This window comes from Gobio gobio (assembly GCF_949357685.1).
Source record: "Gobio gobio genome assembly, chromosome: 14".
In the NCBI taxonomy this organism is placed as follows: Eukaryota; Metazoa; Chordata; class Actinopteri; order Cypriniformes; family Gobionidae; genus Gobio; species Gobio gobio.
In genome coordinates, this window is record NC_137107.1 from 9,836,749 (window position 1) to 9,864,309 (window position 27,561).

Sequence of the window (27,561 nt, forward strand, 5' to 3'; positions counted from 1 at the left end):
GGGTCGCTTAATTCAGGGAAAGAAGGGCGCAAGCAGGTGTCATCACAACTGAGAAAAGCTCACCCCTGCTGATTCAGTTCCTTCTAGTGCCTTGAGAAAAGGACGGACATTTGCACATGCCACAGCACTACCACATAAACCTCAGGGAAATTGCATGAGGATATTTACATTTAAGCATATTGCATATAGTCTATATACAAAATAATCCGAATACTTGTTGACCTTATAGGGCGGAGATTTCAAGGCATAGGCTGTGACCTTAAAGGGAAGACGCATATTTATGAATCACATCCAAATTGGGGAAAAGTGGGCGGGGTTAACTTGCACACGGACCAATTAGATGCCACGTCCTCAACCAGCGTGGGCGGAGCACACGCCTTGTGAGGTTCCCATGGGCGTGGCCTGACGCGGCGGGGGCGTGGCTTTAGCCGGAAGTGTGTGTGGACTGGGTCTCCTTGTCATTTGGCTTCAGTAGATTGTGCCGTGGAGAGGAAAAGGACAGCAGCGGCAGCCTAACGAAGGGAGCTGGTGAAAAAGGAAAAAAAAATAATAATAATAATACAGAGAAACAAAAATCTAACAATGAAAAGGACGCATGAACGCATTGCAGTTCACCAGTAGCTAAACTAGAGCTTTTATATGTAAGTCAATGCCGTAGAATCGTCTACGCAAGTGATTTAAAGGTTAGCAGCTGGGCTAAAGCGAGACAGGGCTGTGTCATTGAGAAGGCAGGACACGTCAAGACGAGGAAGGGAGAAAACAAATAGACACTCTTGACGGATTAAACATCCCCAGTTCATAATATCAGAGCACCGGTTTATTTATTTAGCCTGCGTTTGTGGTCTCTGGAACGAGTCTCTCTCCTCAGTCATCGCTCGGATCAGCCGCTAAGGTGAAAAATTCATTCATTTATTGATTTTTTGTGAACCTATCTATGCTTAATCCCTAATATTACATGTGTGTTGTGGGTTTATGCGTGTTAAATCGTTGCAGTATTGTGATTATTGTAGCTCGCGAGCAGAAGACGTCATCATTTTTCAGGTCGACCGTTCGTTCGTTTAAAAAGGGAAGGCGATTTCTGAGGACCTTTTTTCGCTTAGATGGTATTTAAAGGATAATAACAGAGGTGTTTTGTCGTGTACGCTACCTGACTGTGTTATTTCTGCGTCAGAAAAACACGGCCTTTCGGTTGATATGAAGCCTTTCAGCAGTTCCTGTTGAATAAGCCGGTAGCCTGTTAGCTGTTAGCCGAAGAAGAGACGTCACGAATCTATAATTAGAGCCCGAGAGAGCTTTATAACTTGTGTTATATCGCCACTATGTCATGTACACCGTCCACACCGTCGGGGAATTAAAGATAAGACGTGTATATCAAATATATCTCTCCTGTCAGGGTTTGTGACGTCTGAGTGCCACATAGTCTCTCACCAAAGGGTGTCCTCAGTGTTTCCACACTCTTACCTTTAACATCCATGGAAGGTTTCCATTCCACAAAAGGTTCTTTATAGAGAATAAAGCTTATATAAAGTGTCCAAAAATGGTTCTTATATGCCATCACTGTGGAAAAAAAAAACACTTTTTGGAGCGTTTGGGTGTGTTCACACTTGGCAGGTTTGGTTCGATTGAAGCGAACTAGTGCAGTTGATCTGTGTGAAGTGTGAACACTATTATCTGAACCCTGGTCCACACCAAACAACTGTTTTCCGTGGTCCCAGACGAACTCTGGTGCGGTTCGACCGTGTGTTCACACTTGTAGTTCGATTCGTTTGGTCCAAACCAAAAAAACCCCCTAAAACATTTAGTCCTGTTCCGATTAGCGTTCAGATCATAGACTGTAAAAAAAAGATGGACGACGTCGCCTTCACTTTCTTCCATTGGCGTAAGTGAAGCCGCCAGTGTTAAAAAATGGCGCTGACATCTTGGAGCCCGAGTCCAAGGTCCCGCCTAATCAACTTTTTTGGTGAAATAAACAGTTATGGAAATGTAGAGATTAAAGTTAAAGCTCCAATCTCTTCCCGAAGATCTCGAAAAAAAAGTCTGTTCGTGACTACTACGCTCAGAGAAGCTGTCAATCATAACGTTACACACCCCCGTTTTTATAGCATCAAATAACTTCCTAAAACCAAACTCGTTTAAAGAACGAACACTCAAACTAACATCAGCGTGATTAAAAACTGCCTAAAATGACAGAAACCATCTTTGGAGAAATGTATTTGAAGTGTAATTTGATTGTTTAGTGCGTCTGCGTCCTATTATATTTCATGGAGAGGGCGGGATTTATGACCTTTACTGCTTCCAGCCCCCTGGGGGCGATCAAGACGCGTTGGCTTCAGTTTTCAGGACTCGCGTGGCACGCTTGGTTCAGATTGGCCTTTTTATCGCCGAACCTAAAGGCTCAGGGATACTTTCACAAACTGATTGGTCGGCTTTTATGACGTATTGCCTATTTTAAGACGAAACATCCAAAACAATGCTGTGTGCGCGGATAAATGCGCTTGTTGTGTGTGCATAGCCGGCATATGATGGTATTTTGAGCAGCTGAGAACTCGTGAAGAGCTTATAAAATGTGTAAAGGACTCAAAACAGCGGCAGGAATCCCTCCGTCACACACAAAGACAAACGAAGATCTTCTGCGAGGAGCATTCTGTCCTTTTTCGGGTCTCAACTTGCTGTTTTTGGTTCGTTTACCTGTCTTTGGTCCGTGTTGCGTTCATATCGTTCCGCTTTCCGCGCCAGAGTTCGTTTGGAAGCAGACTGAGACCCATCTTTTCTGCGGTCTCGATCCGCTTGTTTGGTGCGGACCAGGGTTCAGATGGCAGCGTTCACACATGTTCAAATATACCCCACTAACAGAGCAATCGCACCAGATTTGTTTTAATAAAACCAAACACAGTGTGAACGCACCCTGAGGGAAACCTGGTGTGTTTTCTCCCTTGCTTTGTTTCGTTTAGGCATGTGAACAGGACAATCGCACTCGGATCCGCTCCAAAAAAGGTCGCTCTGAGACCTCCTGAACGAGGTGTTCTCGGCCCGATTGCGAACAAACTCATTGAGGTGTGAAAGCAATCCGACGCAGCGGACCAACAAACCAATTGGTATAATTCACAATGGGAAATGTGCTAAATAAAAAGCAGTATATAGCACCTTAGTCAAAGAACCGGTGAAGAACCTCTGAAGAACCGCTGAAGCACCAAAATTGGTGCTATATAGCACTTAAAAAGGTTCCCCTATGATTAGGAGCCAAGAACCATTTTTGGTACCATATAGAACCTTTTTTTTTTAGTGTGTAGTGTCTGATTCTGTGAGTGAGCACATTATCACAGTTGGAAACCAAAAAAGCACCTCTTCATCTTAAAATCTTGTCCCGATGAAGCCTTGATTCCTGCTTTAGCTGCATTATAACATTCGTACAGTTAACCTCTAGACAGTGCTGGGAGATCCAGAGAGAGAGTGTTTGAATTTGCTGCAGTATTAATATGAATAGTATGTAATTTAACAGCAGGAACGACGGCTACATTCGTATAGTATAAATAAAGCAACAATAAGCTCATGGAGCGAGCTTGTCAATCATCTTGCTGGATGACGCAGAGGAAACCAATATGAGGACAATTGTACTCGCATGTGACTTGCATATACAAAGTATGTGATTGTGAAAGTGAAAGCGATCCGAACCAAGAACAACATTGTAACAAATTAAGTACCTGATTTGGGACAAAACCAGCGATCTATAGGTGTGAAAACATGAAATATGGAAAGTTGAGACCCTAAAAAGGACCCTAAAAATGATACAGGTTCAATACAGGCGTCAGAACCGCGTGTCCTCGCAGCAGATCTTGGTTTGTGTGTGTGACGGAAGGTTTTGACTTCTTTTACACATTTTATAAGCTCTTCACGAGTTCTCAGCTGCTCAAAATACCATTACATGTAGCATTTAGCTCAGCACACTGCATTGTTCTGGGCACAACGAACTAGTGTGAACTCACCCTTTATTTTTAAGAGTGCAGTGTGTCATGAATTATTTTAACCATTGATATGCGTTCTTTTTTTTTAGGGCATAGGAAGCCAGAATAACTGTGTTGGAGCCAGGTTGAACTGGAGAACATAAATGGGGGATTACGGGTTTGGAGTCTTAGTGCAGAACAACACTGGCAACAAGTCTGCTTTCCCAGTACGAATCCACCCACACCTGCAACCCCCACACCACCACCAGAATGCGACCGCCAGCCCCGCCGCTTTCATAAACAGCACCCCGGCTGGGAATGGCAGCAGCAGCGGTTCCACCTGGCTGTTCCCGGCGGCCGGCGCTCACAGCAACATGCAAGATGAGATCCTGGGCTCGGAAAAGCCCAAAGTCCAGCAGCAGGAGCTGCAAGAGAGCCAGGAGAAGCAGCAGCAGCAGCTCTCGCCCGGACACCAGGAGAGCGGGATCATCTCTGAGCTGGAAAAGGCTCGCGCCGAAGAGAGTAAAGTGGAGAGCGGGTCATCCGAGGGGACCAACGGCAAGGAGAAGCTGCGTTTGGAGTCCCCCGTGCTGACGCCCTTTGACTATCAGGAGCCCTCGGGACTGGGCACGGCTGCCCAATCCAGCACCTCCTCCTCCCTGACCAGCTTCAACAACTGGTCAGCTGCTATCCCAGCCACCCCTTCCACCATCATCAATGAGGACATCAGCTTCTTCAACCCGGCCGCCTCGGCTAACAACGGCCCTCTGCTGTTCCAGAATTTCTCCCACCACGTCAGCCCGGGCTTCGGGGGCAACTTCTCCCCTCAGATTGGTCCCATCTCCCAGCACCACCCGCCTCACCCCCACTTCCAGCACCCTCACAGCCAGCACCAGCAGCACCGCCGTTCTCCGGCCAGTCCGCATCAGCCGCCGTTCCCCCACCGCAGCGCCCCCTTCGGCCAGCTGCCGCATCTCTCCAACAACCTGAGCAAGCCTCCCTCACCATGGGGCAGCTACCAGAGCCCCTCGCCCTCTCCTTCTTCCACTTCCTGGAGCCCAGGTGGGGGTTACGGTGGCTGGGGGGGCTCACAGGGCCGCGAGTACCGCAGAGGCCTGAATGGCGGCATGACGCCTCTCAACTCCATCTCCCCGCTGAAGAAGACCTTCCCCAACAATCACATGCCCCAGCAGAAGTACTCCCGCACCAGTCCCGGCTTCAACCCCAAGTCCTGGATGGATGACAGCAGGAGCGAGAATATCTTCCCTTTCCAGGTGTGTGTAATGATTCGCCTCAAATAGATAGCACTAAATAGATATATTGGCCCTGTTCACACCAAGGACGATAACTATAATGTTTTAAAGTGGTAATTCATAGCTGTCACGATGGGCTTTTAATAAAACGTGGCTCTATATGCCGTGGAAAATGACTAGAGAAAATGGAGAATAAACGCTGGGGCGTTCTCTTTTGCCAAAAAAGGTAGGGAAGCTCTAACACCCGTAATGAACTCGACTCGATCCGTCTGTCGGTGAGCACTGGGATACAAAATGTCCAACTACAATCTGTGTGAAGATGGAAACTGTCCCTAGAGCTGTCAAAAGACAACCTTTTCTGACAAATAAACGTTGGCTACGTTTACATGGACGCTTTTTGCTTCAATCTGAATTAAAAATAATCAAAAGTAGTGTTTACATAACGCTAAAGCGCATTTATATGTCACAAGCTTCTGATCGGATTCAATATTTTGACATGCTCACACTGCACTAATATTAGGGGTGTGAATTGTCACTGGTCGCACGATTCAATTCGATATCCCGATGCATCTCGATTCGTTGTATCCTCAATTTTTACTATTACTGTACATGGCTATGTTTTCATCTAGGAATACAAGCAGTCAGATATATATATTTGAACTTCCTTTTTATTTGATCTGCTTCAAGAAAGTAGGCTTGCTGAATGTAGCAAACATCAAACACATCTTAAAGGGTTAGTTCACCCAAAAATGAAAATTCTGTCATTAATTACTCACCCTCATGTCGTTCGACACCCGTCAGACCTCCGTTCATATTCGGAACACAAATGAAGATATTTTAGTGTAAAGCTGATGCTGAGAAAGGCTTCAGATAGGCCTCCATTGGCATTCAGTACATTGACATTTCCAAGATCCATGAAAGGCACTTAAAACGTCGTTACAAAGTCTATCTCACCACAGTGGCTCTACAATAATTTTACGATGCGACGACAATAGTTCTTGTGTGCAAAAAAAAATCTAAATAACACCTTTATCCAACTTGTTCTTGTCTTCCGTGTGTGCCTCCACGACGCATGCGCGAGAATATGACGCAGATCCGGCGTTTGGACACATGACCCAGAAACGATTTGTTTACAAGCAGAGGAAGACGCGCGTGTCTAAGCTGTTGAAGTCTAGATTGATCGTGCTTTAGGTCTCGGCGTAGTGCTCAAAATCAGGCTAAAGTGTGCATTTCATGGATTCCCGAACGCTGGCGCTACGTCATATTCTCGCGCATGCGTCGTGGAGGCACACACGGAAGACAAGAACAAGTTGGATAAAGGTGTTATTTAGATTTTTTTTTTTTGCGCACAAAAACTATTATCGTCGCATCGTAAAATTATTGTAGAGTCACTGTGGTGAGATGGACTTTGTAACGACGTTTTAAGTGCCTTTTATGGATCTTGGGAGTGTAAATGTACTGAATGCCAATGGAGGCCTATCTGAAGCCTTTCTCAGCCATCAGCTTTACACTAAAATATCTTCATTTGTGTTCCGAATATGAACGGAGGTCTGACGGGTGTCGAACGACATGAGGGTGAGTAATTAATGACAGAATTTTCATTTTTGGGTGAACTAACCCTTTAAGTCTGAACACAGAAGACGACAGGAGCATTTAAAACTAATAAAAACTACTAAATAGGCCACTAAAAGCACATGAAACTGTAAAGTAGTTTATTTAAGTTACAATAACGCTCACACACACTCGCAATCACACACACACACCCACTCGCACTCACATGCTGTAAATGTTAAAATAGTGGGTGCATTTTTTATTACTCACTTTTGTGTTTCGCCTCCCTCCGCCATTTTGACTAAGGAAGTCAGAGAAACGTCAGTAGGCTATAATCGATTATGGTCCATAACTGCAGAATCGTCCACCCCTAAAGAATAAGCAGAGCTTCCCACTCTTGTTGCATATTAATGCTGCATTCCAGTCAGATGGGAAGTAGGATTTTTCCTACTTCCGTCTTGGAAATAACGTCTGGAATGCCACTCAAAGTAGGACATTTGACTTCTGAACTCGGGGTACATCGATCAACCCCGACCTCATTTGACGTCACTTCCAAGATTTCCTGCTTTTAATGAGCAAAAACACCCGAACGCTTTAACATTAGACATTTGGTTATGTAATGATACCTTCGTTTTTGCTTTTCTTCAGCTTTTTTCAAAGCGATTATGTTAGTTTCATTCTGTTTTTTCCATAATTGACCCCAAAATACGATAAGCCTCCTTGTGTCATGGCGACATCCCATCGTCAACATGTGAATGTTGTGACTGGAACACACTGAGGTCTGAAGTGGGACATTTAATTTGGGAAATTCCCACGTCTAACCTCGTCTGGAACGTACCATAACCATCCTCCTTTTCTTTGTTTTAAAACAGCAGACTTAATATTTGTCTATTTCAGAGCACATGAACCGTTATGCCGTGCTGCTTATATTTAGCAAACCGTAAAAAACGCCCCATCTTGCGGCCAAAACAGTCGTCTGGGAATGAGTCCGAAATAAGGACTGGTGGGACGTTGTCCTGCTCCACTTCACAGGCGATAAGTGACAGGACACTCATTTTTGACACTATTTAACAGGAAGAACAGCGCGTTATACGTCATTATGCAATACTCTCCAGTTTCGGTTTTCAATCCGATGTTTACATGCCCTCTCAATCGGATTACAAACATTCTGAATTATATTGTAATCAGATCTGGCCAATTAATTCCGATTGACGTGGTCCCTTGACGTTTTTGTTCTGATTGTGCTACTAGTCCGATTACATTTGGATTATTAGGGTCCATGTAAACGCAGCTATTGTTTCACAACGCAACTATACCGATAGCGACAGAGTGAAATTGTTCGACTCACTGTCAGGATGATTTTTTTTTTCAGCTGATGAGCAATAAAAACATTAACAACCAATCAGTATCCACACGACTTTAAAGAGCTCAAGCATTTAAAGCGACAGACCGCACACATTTAAAATAATAATAAAGTTATCATCGTTTGGTGTAGACACTAATAGAGTTATTAGGGCTGGGAAATTTGACACAAATTTCACGATTCGATTTCGATTCAATATCGATTATGGTGGATATCAGATACAGTGCGGCAAATTTTCTTGAGGAAAATATTTCTTAACTAATGCTGTAAACTATGGGAGTCAGTCAGTGCATTACTAATATCATTTTTTTTTAAATAATAGTTATAATACTAACTTTACAATTACATAATCATATTTCTACTCCAATTAGTTTAAAAAAAAAATATAAACATTTAAATGGTGGCAATCATAACTTTATACAAACATGCATTAATATTGAAGAACATTAAAATTTTTAATAAATAGCCGATGTAATATGGTGCATATATTTATCAAATGCTTTTATTTGATTTATTCCTTTTTTTCTGACAAGCGAGTTTATGGACACTGGATGGTTTTTCTAAGGTAAATGTGACGTTACGTGACATTGTTCACAAGCTGTTTTATTGACGTCTTTCCGCGGTTGAAACACTGATTGAGCGATTACATGTGACGTGATAAAGATGTCAGTGCGTTGTATTAATCTTTTAACATACCTTGACGTTCCCTCATGTTTATTTCGAGCTGTAACTGATATTAAAGCTGAGGAGATGATCAGTTCACGTGAGCTGCGCGCCGCTGCTTCTTCTGGCAAAACGGTATCTATTTTTCTAAATATCGTAATAAAATGGACGTAATTTCAAATCTGAGACTTTGTATCTTATCAATAGTAACAAAGCACAAAGATGATTGCGATTTGTCAGATGGGAGGCGCGCAACAATATTTCATTCATTCATAAACTGAAAACAGGATGACTAATTGAACTTGGGATTAAGGATCAATATTGGTTCATAAAAATGAGAATCGATTAAAATCAAGAAATTGTAATAGCTATCGTTCTTGGTGTGAATCTATGCCGTAATACTTAAAAACGTGGGATTATATCGTGGGAATAAGCCTTTTTTTCCTAATTTAAAGAAAATACAATCTCCGCAATTTTGTGTAAATCGTTTTTCTTTGGCTTCTTTATAACAGCTTAATTACAGATATATAATGCATATAATTGGTATATAAAATGTCAAGCATTCTTTATAAAAGGTGTTGTTTGTCTCTGTGCACTCCCATTGGTTGCCGTCGCAACTGCTCATTTGCACATAAGCTCAGCTCAGCTCAGCTTTCTCACATTGCCAACAAGTCTCCGTTGCTCTTGTTGTCGGAAATCGGCAGTTTTCGCTAAAAATGAATGATGGCTGGTTGGTTTAAAGCTGCAGTGGCTGTCAGAGTGAACCCCATAACACGTGGATGGTTTTGTGCATTTGCATCGCTCTAATGTGCCTGTTTCTGCTCTCTCATGGCACATTGTGACAAATTCTATTTGAGTTGGGCCCAGAGCAACATGTGCCAGAGGCTTGGCTGACTGGCTTTGCTTTGCCTGTTTGGTTTTCCAAACAGCTCTGTGAGATTTTAGTAGCTGACAACAGCTCAAAAACAAAGCGTTGCCTGCCATGACACTGTCTGGGGTGGTTAGATCTTACGAGGCGAACAATTGTAATGTAGACATTGTCTTTTTTGACCCATTCGATGACATTTACATAAGCTGTGGCATTAATCATGGTAGCACAGATTTTAAAATGTCGGCCAACCTGTTTTATTCCTGGTAGTATATTTTTGGCCTTGTGTCATACTTAACTGGAGCTAGATAGATTGATGCCATCTTTAGATCTGTTGAGGTGGGATACAATACATAAATGTAAAGTTCAATTAATTTAGGCGGCAGCCGTCGTAGTATGACGTAGTCGTAACTTAAGTGTCTATAAGCTGTACTAGAACCGCTCCTGTGTGTGTTTGTGTGTACATGAGTGATGGTTGTGAAAAGATGACGATTCTCTCACAATTCTTAACAGACAACTAGACAAAATGGCATTCACTAGAGGTTCTGACAAAATGTTAATTGCAGTCTATTTAAAATGTTTAATTAATCTGAATTAATTATTTTATTTGATGAGTCAATGAATGACTTGCTCATACACAGGGCTGGGTATCCTTGAAAAATTTTCAATATCGATACCTTGATAACAAGATTGCATTATTGCATTACACAATAACTAAAAAAAAAAAAACCTTTGTTTTTATTTTTTCAGTTTGACTTTTTTTTTTATACACCAATTTTAAAGACTCAAAAACAACACAAAGCATGGCAATGATAATCTCAGGTAATGTTTATGAGCTTTATTTAATGTGTAATGTGACTTTGAATATCCTTTAGTGCTCCCAGCTTTGTAACATAGTCGTACTAAAAGCAGCAATGGATAATTCACCTCAGATCTTTAAATGAAACAAATGGAAACAAGAACGTTCAAACTGTGACAACAAACAAGTATACTCTATGACAAAGATTGTTTTAGTGACTCAGTATGTATTTTAGTAATGTTTAAATGGTATAATATTTCTGAATTTGATTATGTAGGCTACTGATCCATTTCCTTGCTAGTGCCATCAAGATTAATCTCTGGTGCCGTACACTTGCCGCGAGAGCCCGCCCACACGCTGTTCTGATTGGCTGTGGTTTTTGATTGATTGATTGATTGATTGATTGATTTTGATTGATCACAGACGGGGTTACACACTAAAAGCTCACGTGTGAGCCTTAAACTAGTGTTTTTCCACAACAGCCAATCATGCTGCATGCTTATTGGCTCACTGACATTGACGAGATTAACCCTTAGGTTTTGAAATTTGGTATCGAACTACTAAACCCGATACTCAAGTCTGTGCCTAAAAAGTATCGAACTTCAATCAATACCCAGCTCTACTCATAAGACTTCACTTGTTTCATCACGGGATGAATCCTGATAGAATCTCTTGAATGAATGATTCAATGACAAATACATTTTAAAAGTCACTTGTCGCCACCTACTGGCGTAACCATGTAATCAATACAATTATATATTCGAATTCGTTACTTTCAAAAGGTAATGTGCTCTATTTTGATCGCTTCAGTTGACATCAGTGTTTATATCCGAACTATAAACTTTAATCCTAGTTTTTCTGTGATAATTGGAATATTTTTAACCCAGAAATAGCAATTGGGCTACTGTGTTGTTGAAAGATGTTGTCATACATAAAGCAGATCTGAATATTTCAGTGTGATTTTGTCAAAAGTTTAATAGACACAGGAGAATCATTGTTATTTAGGAATGAGACTGTGTGGTTGCTTGAATCGAGATCGTAATCTTTTACTGAATAATCTGAATTTCTTAGTTTCTGCATTTGCTAAAGGGTGATATTGATTCTAGTCATGAAACAGGCTGACTTTGACGTGTATCTTCAGCTGGTATATTAATCATTTTACATGTTTTTGTCTCTTAGAAATTCACATTTGACAGTAGCTTGTTTACAGTAGTAGTAGCTTGAGTTGTACATTTTTATGTTCATTAATAAAAACAGTAACATCTTTAAAAATTGTAAAAGCCATTTTTTTTTTAATTTAAATATTAAAATGATCCATTGATCATCTATGGTAGCATACATTTTAAATCTTGATATCCACAGTCCATGCATATAGCACCTCAGAATGTGGTGAAAATGGTTGAAGAAATCAGAATTTTGACAAAAAATTTGAGCATGTCTGTTTAATTTTCATGTGACCTAGTCATTGTATCTTGTGGCGCATTCAAGTCCTCCTGGGAAGTTCTTATTTATGAGAGGGGAAGTCGTAATTACGACATCAACATGAACACAATTGAACATACTTGAACACAATATTTAATAAAGAATGCACATCAAATTAGGGATGCACGATATATATCGGCCGATATCGATATGTTCATTTTTAATGTTATCGTTATCGACCCTAAATTTGGCCGATATATTAAAGCCGGTAAATTATGGATTGTTTCCTTCAGCCGAGACTCACTTCAGATGTGCATTGTTCGCCATGAGGGTTTTGAATTGCTTGAAATATGATTTAAAATCCCTTCAAAATGGAAAATACAGTTAAGAGCAACGTGTCTATCATATAGCCTACATAAAATTGTAATGAGAACATCATAATTGTGTGCTTGGGCATGGATTTTAATGGTGAGACTTTTGTTTTTGTAGGCCCTCAAAAATTATATACAAATTTGGATTTCGATTTATCTGCCAATATTTCGGAGCCTGGCTCCGCCCTCCTACGTACTTCTGCTTGAATTGGATAAATTCAAGATCCAATAGTTTTAAACTTCAGCAGAGTACCCGCCTTCAAGGAAGATAAGGCTTGTCAGTGGAGAGTGGCCAGACTTTCTGTACAAATGAAATGTAGGAGAGGCTGGTAGGACCAGGCTAAATATATCGGTTATCGGCTTTCTAATATAGAATTATCGATATCGGCCAACATTTTTATATCGGTGCATCCCTACATCAAAGACATTTTTATTTAATTTATGAATTGATTTACTTTGTGGTTGCATTCATGTGCGTTAAATTCGATCTTTCTCTACGATACTTGAATGCACCATTGCCTCTCAGGTTTGTCAAAATCTTTATTTCATAAACGGTGAATGACATTACTAGTGTCATCCTCTTTGTTTTTTAGTTCTATGGGCCATCAGTCCTCATTTGTGTCTCCATTTTCCCTTGACTCCAGTGAACAGGTGCCTTCCAGATCCTCTTATCGAGTGCTCAGAGCTCATCATCTGGTATAGAAACTTGGGTCAGCCTGCAGTTTAGTGATCTAGATGTGTTCTGTTCTTTTGTAAAACCAACAAACTAAAGGTATCGGAGAGCGCTTGTAACCTGTGGCTTCCACCGCTGAGAACAGGCAGCTCTTATTCGCAGCTATTTGCTCCAGCTGGTTGAATACGTGATGTGATTCCCAGCACTGCATAATGTCGCTGGAAGTTTCCACAGGCTCTGTGTACTCTCAGCCAAGAATATCTGATGTTTGGTGTGAAAGCAAAGGCTGTCTCCGGAGGGGGGGGCAGGACACGCACAGTCACACGCACACACACACACACGCACACACGCACGCATTGACAGACTCACACATGAACAGGCGCTGCCGAGATGTGTAATTAAGCAGTTGCTCTGAGAGAAAATGAGAAATGGGACACGCAATTCATGATGGTGAAGATGGATATTGTGACAAGGTTAGATGATTGAAGACACTGTAAAGAAAACAGAAAAACAAATATGGCTGTTGGGAAGTGTCTCTTTTTTTTTTTTATCCAATTGGGCTGTTACAGGCCCAAGGCTCAATTAGCGATCAAGCTGACATGGAGACATTTTAAAGCTGTTTGTTTTATTAGCAAGGCCAGCTTTTGATTGGCTATTGTCATGGGGCGCAGGTGCCCACGGCATAGTCATCTGCCACTCGGCTTTATCGTAAAGAACCGAGGGTTAGTCAGGGATTTGACTGTGCAGTTGCCTAATGTGACGCTTTACATTTTGCCATTCATTCAAATCAATCTCACTTCTTTTTTTTTTTCGTTTATGCCTTTCTAGCTTAATTCTGTAATATTAGAAGTGTTTTTTAGGGCACTGTGCAATGGGTCAGCCAGGTTTTTTTTTTTTGCTTTGTATATTCTAGCCATCATCTTAACTCTCTGTAATCTTCTTTAAAGTCTCCTATGATTGCGTGAGCTGAGGCTGCCTCAGCACAGACATTGACCCCGCAGTTCATGAAGCCACATCTATTCTTGGTGATCTTTATGGTGTGATACAAAGAAAGTGTTTTTTTTGGTATTGGACTCTTTGGTGTTTGAACCTTAAATGGTTGGCTCACCCAAAAAATGAAAATTCTGTCATCATTTAGAATCCGTTCACGCAGAACACGTTTTTGCATTCCTCTCCATCGCTTTTCCATAGTTTTTCTATGTAAACCTGCACAAGATGGACGCCATATGATTCTCTGGTCACTGCATGTGCTTACGTTGTATGAAAAATAGCAGTGTGAAATTTGAAACTTTTTTTAGTACAGAGGAAATGTGACAGTTAATTTTGATCAGTCAAGCAATAATTTTAAATTCGGTTACATGGCATATAGGCCTGGGTATTGACACATTTCACAATTCGATTCGATTTCGATTCACAAGCTTTGTGGCAGAAATGTGGGATCAGTAAATCTCAGAGGCACTAGTGGTTTGATTAGTCTCGAATGGCGAACTCGAATACTTCTCACTGGATCTCGCAGTGCTGTTTAGTAGTGTTGTAGTCAAGATCACCTAATCCGAGACCAAGTCAAGATCAAGACCAATGTGTGTTGAGACCAAGACAAGACCGAGTCTAAACCAAGACCAGACCAGCACTCCTTAAATTCATAGAGATCCACATTCCCACCTGAGAAATTACTTATTCTTATCATATTTATTATAAGTCATTTATTATAAGACACTGTATAGAGATTTTACCAATCAAATTAAATCATTAACACCAAAATTAATTTTTGCGCTAGAGAGGTGAGACGGAAGATGCATCTGAATTGGTAAATTACAAATGCATGGATAATGTTTTAAAAAGATATCCTGTTTGCAGTCATGCTCAAATTTGTGAAAACAGCTCTCTTGCTTTTGTGATATTGGTTAATTATATCACATGTTATAAATCCAGGTCTCATACAAGAACATTTTGCAACAAAATCTTGAATTTTGTGAGCATTTGTATACATATTATTTCTGAATCGGCACAATAAATAAATTAAATTAGAAATAAGTTATTGATTGCATCTGAAGCAGTCAGTTTTACATCCAATCACATTAATGATGTTAATAAATAAATCAGGCAATGCACCAGCAATTTATAAATATCCCAGCAGTTGTGGTCTTGACCGGTCTTGTTGTCAGTTGTGGTCTTGACCAGTCCTCTTATGTGGCGTTCACACCGGACGCGATTCACACGAATAATTTGCGCTAATAGCGCGAAGGTGGACGCGTGTACATTTTGAGTTTACTCGAGCGAATCGCGCGTGACATTCACTGCACAACAGATGCGAATTCGCGTCATGGGCGGGGCTACTACCGCCAGCAGCTCGTCTCGTTGAGAAATGGCTGACATGGGCTGTGTTTACATGTCTTTTTTTGTTAATATCTACTGTTAATGTGTGACAAAACGTAGTTTTAAGACTTTTTCAGTCGATAATGTAGTTGTTTAAAGCTCAAATCTGTGGTTTATTTATATAAACAGTGCCTATTTGAACATTTTATCTGCCGTTGTCGGAGCTGTGAGCTCCAGCGGATCAGCGGCGCTCAGGGCACGTGAAAGCCGGCGAGGGCAACCTTTCCTCGGCCAGTCCTTCTGCCGTCTGCCGCTGGCTCTGATGTCTCTGTGGTGTGTCTCGAGCTATAATTCGTCTTGTAACGGCCGATCTTTGGTCTCATGGATCTATAATTTGTTCCCTGGCAAATCGTTTAGGCTGAGGGCAAAGATAAGTTTCATTACTTTATATTTTTAGGCTATAACTGTACGATGCAGTTGTAACGTTAGCCTACTAGCACTGACTTTGAATGTTTGACTGTTTGCTTTAATTCATGTATAGCTTGTTATACATTACTTATACTTTTGTATTATTGATCATACATAAACTTGCATTTAACAAAAAGAGATTGGGTTGTGTTTCATGTCATTTAATGTTATCACAGTGATAATCATATTGTCTGAACCAGATATTAATATACAGATATTCTCCTCATTGTTGTCACTACTAGAGCAAGCTCCTGATCGGTTAACGCGGCGCGAAATATCCGCCAAAGTTCAGATTTTTCAACTTGAGCGATTTGCGCGATTCACCGCAGAATGCCATTTCGCGTCTCTGCATTGACTTAACATGTAAATCACTCGCGCGAATCGCGTCCGGTGTGAATGCACCATTAGTCTGAGACCAAGACAAGACAGAGGACAAATGTGGTCGAAACCGAGACAAGACCAAGACCGTTAAAAAATTTGAGACCAAAACCGGTCTCGAGTACTACAACAGTACAGTTTAGTGGGCGCGCCACTTGCATGAACGAGACCGAGCCAAGGTCCCAAATCTGACCATTTAGTCACCGTCTGGAGCCCTGTACAAGTATATAGGCTTCTGTTGGAGGCTTATGTTACTTTAAAGGGTAAACAATTAATTTGTCATCACTGTCATGTTGTTCCAAAACCAATAATGCTTTGTTAATTTTCGAAACGCAAACCTGAGAGGTTTCTGTCCCTCCAATGAAATTCCAGGTAACCAAAACTGGGCTTTCTTTGCTTTATATGATGAACAGATTTAATTTTTGCTTTTATTCACACACATGGAGCGCATAGCATATGGTGCACACGTAAGCTTGTGCATGTCACGTGTGTGTGTGTGCGCATGCCTCATTGGTTTTTGTGCGTCACACATGCATGTTTGTCTTTCTGTGTTTCGCCATATGTGATGTGTGAAGATCATTGTTTAGATGTAAATAACTTCAATTCAATCTGCCAAGTGATCGAATGTCTTCACAAGACTTGGATTAAACTGCTCGATTCATATGGATTTGTTATACGGCGCTTTTTATGGCCTTTTTGGATCTTCTAAGTTTTGGTTACCTGGACTTCAAGTGGAGGGAAATAAACACTCTCAGGTTTCATTAAACATATCTTAATTCGTGTCTTGTGTGTTTAGAACATCATGCGGGTGAGTAAATGAAAGATTTAGCATTTTTGGGTGAACTATCCCTTTAATGTTTCATATGAGTTCTGATGTAATAATACTACTGTAGTAATGACATTTTTCAGTTGAAAACCAAAATGCAACTGTGTTTTGTCTCCAATGGGAAATGGTCTGCGATAGGGGTATAGCCATGGCGGTCATGGTTATTTGACCATCTATCTGACCGAGAGCTCTTTCTACACTTTAATTACTTTATCAGCAGAGTCAGTTGCGCTCCCCTGTGGAAAGTTTCCATACCCCCTGCCTTCCCAACCGTGTGGAAAGGCCGGATTAATAGGCTTTAGAGTGATTTGATGTGGAAGGCTTTGAAATACCTTGTGCTGCAACATAAAAAACAATGTCGAGCCTTTGCTTCTCATTCTGCCCCGTCCCCCCTTTTCATTAGTTTAGCCATGACATTTCAGATTAATGTCGTTCCTAAAATCACCCATAACATGCCACACTTAATCACTCGCATCAGGGTGTTCCATCAAGGTCCCTTTCTGAAAATCTCACAGCAGACTTTTTCCATATCGCTTGAACTATGATGACCTGAAAACATGCCCCTGGTGAGTAAAGGCCTTTGAGTCAGCGAGCCCTGTGCACGGTCTAATTATAGTTAAACCCAAAATAGCTCTCGCGTTAGGAGTGGGAAATGCTTATTTACACCTTTTTAATAAGTCGTGGTGTATAGAATGCAGCTCGTGCAGTTTTTGTCAATCGTGGCTGCAATCTTTCTGGGGTTGGTTCTTCATCAAAGGGCTCTCAGCAGAGTGTACTGTGAAGACGGCCTTTGGCCCGCTCTGGTGTTCTGAATCCGCGCTCAAGCCCTGTGCTGTGGCATAAGTGCCCTGCGTGAGCACACGGCCTCTCTAAGCTGAGGGGGATGAGTGGTGCTCTGAAGATCCCAACACATGCCAGATCTGACTGAGCACGAGCAGATTGTACCGTTAATCACGACACATCCAGTTCAGATGGAAGCTGCGTTATGTTGGAGCTCAGGTACAACACGTTAGCTATTTATATAAATAGACAGCTGAACCCGGCTGCATCATGTATGTAGCAGCGAGCAGGTTTATTGGGACATAATTGGTGTTAACCCTTTAACATTCTTAACGGGCTATGGGTTCAGTCTAAGGCCTGAATCGCACTCTATGCAAGTTTGGGAATACAAAGCTTGACTCCACATATAATGCTGGCACGAAATGCTTAAATTTCAGGGGCAGTTGTGGCCTAATGGTTAGAGAGTCAGAATTTAACTCGAAGTTTGAGGTTTGAGTCTCAGTTCCGGCAGGAAATGTGGGGAGTGAATGAACAGCTTTCTCTTCCACCCTCTTTACCCACAACTGAGGTGCTCGTGAGCTAGGCACCTAACCCCCAATCACTTCCTGAGTGTGTGTGTGTGCTCAATACTCACTGCTGTGTGTGTGTGTGTGTGTGTGTGTGCGCGCACTTGGGATGGGTGAAATGCAGAGCACAAATTCCGAGTATGGGACTCCATACTTGGCTTGGAGCTCAGGTACAACACGTTAGCTATTTATATAAATAGACAGCTGAACCCGGCTGCATCATATATGTAGAAGCGAGCAGGTTTATTGTTTAAAACGTTGAAAAAGGTGGCAAAATGGGTTAGAAAAACGTTAGTATTAATTAAGATTAACATTCTAAACGGGCCTGGATCACACTCATGCAAGTTTGGGAATACAACGCTTGACTCCACACACTTTTAAATTCATAGTACGGTTGCAAAGTTTCCAGAATTTTTGGAAATTTTCTGAAACTTTTGTAAAGTTCATGGAAATTTCCTGGTAATTTTCCGTCCCTTTGCGACCCTAAGTCATAGCTACAAAGCAGGGTTGCCAGGTCTGTGCAACAAAAGTAGCCCAAAAATAGCCCAATGCGATTTTTCTCCATCGGGGGCCGAATTCTCCACTGGATTTGTGCTTTTGTGGGTGTTTTGGGGATGTTGGAGCGGCCAAATCGGTCATATGGGGGTGGAAATCAATCAGTGGAAAAATGTTTTACCCGCGGCAACAACTTAAAAGTAGCCCAATTAACTTAACTTAAATAATATAACATCTAAAGTGCTGGAATACACTCTACGACTTTTAAAAAACTAGATGGATTTTAAAGCGCAATGCATCATATCGTCGCTGTCCGTCGTATGTCCATTTTGCCGATTTTGAGATTTTTCGACGGATTGAATGTCCAGGTTCATTTCCGTATACAGTATGCTTCACATATCGAAATGGCCAATGAAAAGTTGTGAAATCATGTCATCTGATTTTCACGTATATCCATTGGGTGTCAAAGCTGTCAATCACGCCGCGTATCTCTCGCCCTGTGGAAGCATCTCGCCGGTCTCGTGAAGTTGTTTCATCGAAGCTCAGCACTGGATAGCCGAAAGTACGACATTGAAGCTCTCCACAGTTTAGTTCTAATCTAGTTCTTCACAGATTAGTTTGCTTGCTAGTATGTAAATAAACTCGGTCTCATTGATAAGATTCAGCCTTTTTTTTCTTAGTCAAACTGATCAAATGATAGCCTGTAATGCTACTGTCATGATTGTCACTAGAACATGCCTCACTCATACTGCGATCACCAGAGGCTGAGAATGTCCAGCACGTATTCCTCTGTCAATATGAAACACGACTTGGCCATTCTAATTAATGATCGGAAGAACGCGTATCGACCACCGTTACTGTAAAATATGCACGTATGTTCATTTAAACTCACTTTTGGTCAAATGTGGATTATATCATTACACTGGCAAGAACATGGTTACATGTAAAGATGCCGTACCAAGTATGACAACGCTACATTCAACTGCTTTTGAAATACAGTGTTTTTTTCACTTCCTGAAAAGTAACCGTTTTAGACATACGTGAGTTTCATCGGGCAGCGACGATATACTCGCCGACTTTATAAATGTTTACAGAGAAAACTGGGCATCATACACTAAACGACTGAGGATCACGCAGCACCAAACTTGAAATCTGTCATCTCCCAAAATCTGCAGACTGGCAACTAGTGCCAACATGTCCAGACTGCAAATCGGGGCAAAAGTTGTGTAGTGTATTGGAGCCTAAAGGGGGTGTTCACACTGGTTTTCTAGAAGGATGTGTTTGACTGTTGCGTCTTGCAACACCGTGATCTAAAAATGCAGCGTTTACATTAAAAGCTTTAAAAACAACTTTAAAAAACACGTCTAGACCTTTCTTTTTCCCCATTCCACTGCCCTGCCCTGTGTGAACTTCTCATTTAAAGGGATAGATCACAAAACCTGAAGATTGTCATTTACTTACCCTCCTGTCATTTGAAACCTGTTTGAAAAAGTCCGTTTTTTGTAACCCCGTTGGACCCTATTGACTTTCTTTGAGAGGACAAAATTGTCTTCAACAGCAGAAAGGAAGTCATGCAGATTTTGAACCACATGAGTGTGAGTAATTGCTGACAGAATCTTCAGTTTGGAGTGAAGTATTCCTGTATTGGCACAGACATTTGACGCTGACTCTCTCAACCCCTTAAGTGCTGAGGTTTGTTGCTATAATGCTTAGTCCGTGCATTTGCGTCTGTGGCCCCGTTTACACCTGGTATTAAGATGCATTTTGGTCGATCGGATCACAAGTGGACGACGCTAAATACAGCTGTAAAAGTTTTGAGCTTGTCCACTTTCGACCCGTTCCAGAGGTAGTGGAAAACGCATTTGACTAGATTGCTTTCGTAAAGGTTCATGTGGTCAAATGCATTCGAAAGGCTTCTAGAAGACCCCCTACTCTCCACCCACTGACCTACTGCGGAAACATTATGGGATGTGCACTAGTCAGATGGGATTTAAACTTAGTCGGCTGAAGACGCAAGTTTGGTTTGAAGACGCAAAACGTCCCAAGCACAATGTTCTCTCTCCATTCATGATTTCTAACACACACTCACAGCGTTTGGCTGGTCTTGCGGCTGTCAGAGCAGAAAGCTGATGCACTCTGTATGTTTTTTTTTTCCGTCGTCTCCTGTCGTTTTCATATGCAAATTGCCCAAGTTTATTTTGCTCATTAGATTGAAAGATTGAAAAACAATAAATGTACGATGAAATCAGGACAGAAGTGGTTGAAAGTGGACAAAAGAGACGGATTAAAACACCAGCTGCAAACGGGAATGTGTCTTCCTCATCTACTTGTGATCCGATCGACCAAAACACATCTTAATACCAGGTGTAAACAGGGCCTGTGTTGACGCACTTGCATAGAATGTCTTTCTGACCTTCAGAAAACAGGAAAACCGTCAGTAGATTCTGTTATTGTTTGCTTTTGGTGGACAATAGAACGAAGGATCTTGAATCAGAGGTGTGTTTAATACAAGTCTCAGTTTTGAGATCAGATGACCTCCGATCCAGTTTAAAATGCACGATTGTGCTGAATCATCAGGCAAATGGGGGAATATTCTTATCCATTTAAAATATGAACTGCATTATATCATATATTATTGGTCAACCTGTGTTTTTCAGGAGTCATTTGTCATCTAAATAGTTAAATTCAGGCTTTATTTCTTTATAAAAGATGGGTTTCTCCCTTTTAAAAGTGACAGTGCGCATGATTCGAGTTGTTAACGTTGTTTGTAACCCAACAGTATAAACTGTCAATGTCAAGTGAGTCTTCATTGCTGGTGTTTTTTTTTTTTTTTATCAAGCCGCTGTGCTTTCTCAGCCAGTTTTTCAACCTTTGTGTTTATGAACCATGTCAATCATTAGACTTGTCACACAGGCATTAGCCACATGATCTAGGGGTCAAGTGAGTAGTGAGCACCAAATTGGATTTATACTTTGGTCTAGAGCCTCTGTCGAGCCTTTCATTTGTGACTTCCTTTCAACAGGATATAGTTCTTTGAGAGGAACAAAAGCACAACAGCTTGAACTCTATTGTAGATGAAAGGGATACTCCCGCAGAGCTGAGGGATATGAGAAATGCCATCGTAGTTGAGGGTTTTTTTTCTTGATACCCATCCTCCTTTTCTCCCCTCACAGGATCGTCCCCGTTCATTCGATGGCTTCAACATGCATTCTCTGGAGAACTCTCTGATTGACATCATGAGGGCTGAGCAAGACACTCTGAAAGGTAAGATAAGAGCCCACGAAAGGAGATTGTGTCAAAGTACCGTATTGATGTCCAAAAAACCTTTGTCCCGCTCACGTGGTTTAAGTTGCATTGCCCTCTCTGTAATCAAATGGAAGCTGTAGCTTGTACTCCAGTAAGGGGTCGTTCACACAGAACACAGTGTTTTTGCGTTTCTGCTTTTCTATGCAAACATGCACTTGACTCTTGCAAATGACATAGCTTTCAGCTTTGCACTGCAAAAAATGCTTTTCTTACTTAGTATTTTTGTCTTGTTTTCAGTCCAAATATCAAAAAAATCTCAAAACAAGAAGCATTTACTAGACAAGCAGAAGTTTTTTTCTTGTTTTGGGGGAAAATAACTGAAAATTAAGTGAGTTTTTGCTTAAAATAAGCAAAATAATCTGCCAATGGGGTAAGCAAAATAATCTTGTTTTCTGTTTGAATTAAGATTTTTTTGCTTACCCCATTGGCAGATTATTTAGTAAATTTTAAGCAAAAACTCACTTAATTTTCAGTTCTTTCCCCCCAAAACAAGACGACAATTTTTATTTGGCTAGTAAATGCTTCTTGTTTTGAGAATTTTTAGATATTTGGACTGAAAACAAGACAAAAATACTAAGTAAGAAAAGCATTTTTTGCAGTGTGTGTAAAAAGTAGCTCAACTTTTAACTCTTTCCCCACTATTGATGAGATTTTTCCGGCAATCCATGTTTTCACTGTTACGGTAGGGGGCGCTGTTATGTTCCTGCCCTGCCCTGCTTCACACAGAATATTAGGTCCGGCCCTTTAAGAGGTGCACGGACCAAATTCATTGTAACACCCGATTTCTCATTCAACTCTGTATACATTCATTAAAGACATATCTGACTGCGTTTATCCAAATACTCGCCAGGACGTGCATTTTTACAGATTTTTTTACCATTCAAACCCAATAATCTGCGAAACTGGCGTTGCAATCTGTCTGAGTGAAAGCCGGCTGTGTGCGCTTCAGGTCAGAGTTTTCTGTTGCTTTCTTTTTCCTGAGCTGCGCGTATATACACTCACCTAAAGGATTATTAGGAACACCATACTAATACTGTGTTTGACCCGCTTTCGCCTTCAGAACTGCCTTAATTCTATGTGACATTGATTCAACAAGGTGCTGAAAGCATTCTTTAGAAATGTTGGCCCATATTGATGATAGCATCTTGCAGTTGATGGAGATTTGCGGGATGCACATCCAGGGCACGAAGCTCCCGTTCCACCACATCCTAAAGATGCTCTATTGGGTTGAGATCTGGTGACTGTGGGGGCCATTTTAGTTCAGTGAACTCATTGTCATGTTCAAGAAACCAATTTGAAATGATTCAAACTTTGTGACATGGTGCATTATCCTGCTGGAAGTAGCCATCAGAGGATGGGGACATGGTGGTCATAAAGGGATGGACATGGTCAGAAACAATGCTCAGGTAGGCCGTGGCATTTAAACGATGCCCAATTGGCACTAAGGGGCCTAAAGTGTGCCAAGAAAACATCCCCCACACCATTACACCACCACCACCAGCCTGCACAGTGGTAACAAGGCATGATGGATCCATGTTCTCATTCTGTTTACGCCAAATTCTGACTCTACCATCTGAATTCTCAACAGAAATCGAGACTCATCAGACCAGGCAACATTTTTCCAGTCTTCAACTGTCCAATTTTGTTGAGCTCGTGCAAATTGTAGCCTCTTTTTCCTATTTGTAGTGGAGATGAGTGGTACCCGGTGGGGTCTTCTGCTGTTGTAGCCCATCCGCCTCAAGGTTGTGTGTGTTGTGGCTTCACAAATGCTTTGCTGCAGACCTCGGTTGTAACGAGTGGTTATTTCAGTCAAAGTTGCTCTTCTATCAGCTTGAATCAGTCGGCCCATTCTCCTCTGACCTCTAAGGCATTTTCGCCCACAGGACTGCCGCATACTGGATGCTTTTCCCTTTTCACACCATTTTGACACGCTCAAAATTGCTTAAATCACCTTTCTTTCCCATTCTGACATTCAGTTTGGAGTTCAGGAGATTGTCTTGACCAGAACCACACCCCTAAATGCATTGAAGCAACTGCCATGTGATTGGTTGATTAGATAATTGCATTAATGAGAAATTGAACTGGTGTTCCTAATAATCCTTTAGGTGAGTGTATATGACTATTCTGCTTCCATTGTTTAGTGAACGGTGGAAGCAGAGCTCACACACACGTCCTCACTCCTGCTGTCACACATCGACGCAGATTAAGAAATACTGCTCTTATTAGAGTGCTGTCATTTTTAAAGTACCGGTACTAAAACAATGTCATATCGTACCCAACTTACCCAGACTAAAAATGTTGACGTCGACTAAATAACAGCGTCGACGCAGTCGATTGTATCGACCAATCGCGACAGGCCTAATCGGATCGGTACATGGGTTCAAGTACTCGCCGATGCCAGAATTTGTTGTGGTATCGGTGATATTTCCGATACTAGTATCGGAATCGGAACAACTCTACTTTTGGGGTGTTGAAGGACTCATCTGTGTTTTAATCATCGTTCTGAATCCGATCCTGACAAAGTCTTTGACAAAAACATTATTTTCTCAGCTTTTTAAATCATGCGTTTGTTGATTTGATGGAGCTCTTGTTCGGTGACCGGTGTCCCATTTGTTTTATATTCCTCTTTTACGGCAGCTGACAACTGATTGCAAAGCATGGTTCTGCAGGCCTCACCTTTTGATATCAGCTGTAAATGCATTCAAAACACCGATTAAAGAGCCCATGACGTTATTCCAAGCATTTATTAGAGCATGTTCTGCTGCAGACAATGGATCTAATCTTTTTTTATGGTCACTGCTGCTGGCTACAGTCGCCTGTTATTTCCCAATTGAGCAGAATGGGATTATAATGGAAAAAAGCGAACGGGCATTAAAACATTTCCCTTTTGTCTTTGGAGACTTGTTACCTTTGTGTTCTCCAGTGGCATTTTACACCCCTCGTTTCCTTGCAAACTTAAATTTCTTTACCATCAGATGTGGTGTTAAATTTTTGGTGTGAAAGTGAGCAGCTGTAAAAAGCTTCCCATTAGCGCTGAATCATTGCACGCCCACATACACACGCACGTACACACAAACAGAGCAGAAGAGAGATACAGCTCTGTGTTGACCTACAAATAGTGGTGTGTGTGCAGCAGAGCTTAGCCAGAGCAGCTACACTATTCTTCATAAACACATCAGCCTGGTTTTAGGACAATGGAGAGTGTGTGAATTTTTATCATGCAAGCTGTTTTGAAGGAAACCGTTCCATTTTGGTTTATTTTTATGTGCATTTATATATATATATATATATATATATATATATATATATATATATATATATATATATATATAGATTTCATTAAATGGTAATAAAAACACCTGCAATAAGGACCTGATATACATTCTTAATTATGGCTATGATATATAAGTGCACATTATTCTGTGAATTACATTATTGAAACATAAAAAGACTAGTTTAAATATTTTATATTTAATGGCTCGTTGTCATATGAACAGGCAGTCTTTAATTTTACTAAAGCAAGTTTCGCAAACCTTGAAACCTCAAATTTCAAAATGGCCAGTTGAGAAAGTGAGTCAGATGTTGATTCAGTAACTGCTCTGACGGGTTCAGTGAGTTCGTTCAGGCTGATTTTAAAGCAGTAACGCATGAGTTTGTGGGTGCTTTTGAATGATTCACCATAAAAACCGGCTCATAAAAATCATTTGTTTGTGAATCACATTGTGCTGTGTGTTTGTTTTTGCTTACAGCCTTCAAGGACAAATTTATTCAGTTGTTGTTCAGCTCAGAGCTCTGCAAAGCTCGCAAATCTGGAAAAATATAATTTTGTTTGCCGTGGCACTGCAGATTCACGGTGTTAGAAACACTGTGTCAGGATTGTCCTTCACAATCAACTTGAGTTCAGGCCCGGTTCTGTTCTGGTGTTGAAAATGCACTTTTTCCAATCAGTTCTTGATGCATGAAGCCTTCTTTTTTCTCTCTCTCATTGAATATTTAAGTTCACAATAAATCATATTACTGAAGTAAAAATGGCTTGTAATGTATTGACTTAAACAGAAGCATTTGATATCATATTTTGTATTTTCACACATTTTGACCATGCTTGAGGACTAGTTCACTTTAAAATAAAAATTACCCCATTATTTACTCACCATCCTAGGTGTGTATGACTTTCTTCTTTCTGATGAATACAATCTGAGTTATATTAAAAAATATCCTGACGCTTCCACGCTTTATAATGCCAGTGACACGGGGTCCATTAATTCTGAAGCTCAAAAAAGCACATCCATCCATCCATCATAAACGTACTCCACACGGCTGTGGGGGGTTAGTAAAGGCCTTCTGAAGCCAAGCCATGCGTTTGTGGAAGAAAAATATTCACATTTTTCTTTGGCTGGGTATCATTTAAAAAATATTCGATACCGATACGATACTTTGACTTTGACTTCTATACCGGTTCCTGAACGATACTTTTTTCGATACCAAATTTATTTTTCTTGAGGATGAGTAAATCATGGGGTAATTTAAAGTGAACCAATCCTTTAATGCTACCCCAAAATGCAGTTAACGTTCTGTGGGTGTTTTAAAAAGGAGCACAATGAAATCTCTGTTGGATGGTTTCTTGAATCAAAACTGCTCACTCTCATGCACATCACTGTAGTTTAATAACCAAATTAGGACAAGCCTCGGGGTCAACTTCTCTCTAGAAGAGCATAACTGCACCCTCAGATCCAGAAGGGCGACCCTGCAGACACAGCCCAGTGTGGCAGAGATGACCAAACAAGAGACGGGGGAAGAGAAGTAGTCCAGTGTACAAGTTGCTTTGAATAGCTTCCAGCATTGTCCTTTCCCTGTAAAAGAGCTCTCTGTTCTTGCTAAAGCAACAAAATGGTGTGCTGGCCCTGGCCACCAGACTGCTCTCGCAGTGAAGGAGGAGGATTAACCAGAGCCCAGTTAACACCCCCGAGAGGAACAATCCACACCAGTGCTGGTTGAGCTGGATGTTTCCTCTCATTCTTCTACTAGAAGCATGAGAACGAAAGTCAACTAGATCCGGGAGAGTATTGTGATACACCCGGGATACGTTCTAACTTGTCACTACGTCACTTTGTAGGCCAAGCAGCAGTAACTCGCTTTCACATTTTGGCCTACAAAATGATGTCATACCTGCACAACTCTATTTGTTAGAAGCGCGAGAGGTGTCGACTCTCACCTGAGCTTACATCACAAGTCTTTTAACCTAGCAATTGGGTTGTTTTAAGACCGCAATTGGGTTGTTTTAAGACCGCAATTGGGTTGTTTTAAGACAGCAATTGGGTTGTTTTGAGACCGCAATTGGGTTGTTTTAAACCTAGCAATTGGGTTGTTTTAAATCTAGCAATTGGGTTGTTTTAAGACCGCAATTGGGTTGTTTTAAGACCGCAATTGGGTTGTTTTAAGACCGCAATTGGGTTGTTTTAAGACCGCAATTGGGTTGTTTTAAGACAGCAATTGGGTTGTTTTAAGACCGCAATTGGGTTGTT

The 27,561-nt window shown here is 41.1% G+C and overlaps 1 protein-coding gene across 4 annotated transcripts in view; it reads left to right on the plus strand.

The window, feature by feature from the left end:
• Positions 1-460: 460 nt before the first annotated feature.
• Positions 461-27,561, plus strand: part of cpeb4b (cytoplasmic polyadenylation element binding protein 4b) — a 55,119-nt gene continuing 28,018 nt past the window's right edge. For 2 of the 4 annotated variants that reach the window (XM_079834035.1, XM_079834037.1), the window contains exons 1-3: positions 461-892; positions 4,052-5,215; positions 21,907-21,997. In XM_079834035.1, the coding sequence (XP_079690161.1) occupies positions 4,106-5,215; positions 21,907-21,997 (1,201 nt within the window). In that variant the 5' untranslated portion in view covers positions 461-892; positions 4,052-4,105. The remainder of the gene's footprint in view (positions 893-4,051; positions 5,216-21,906; positions 21,998-27,561) is intronic. The other 2 variants (XM_079834036.1, XM_079834038.1) reach the window with 2 other exon arrangements.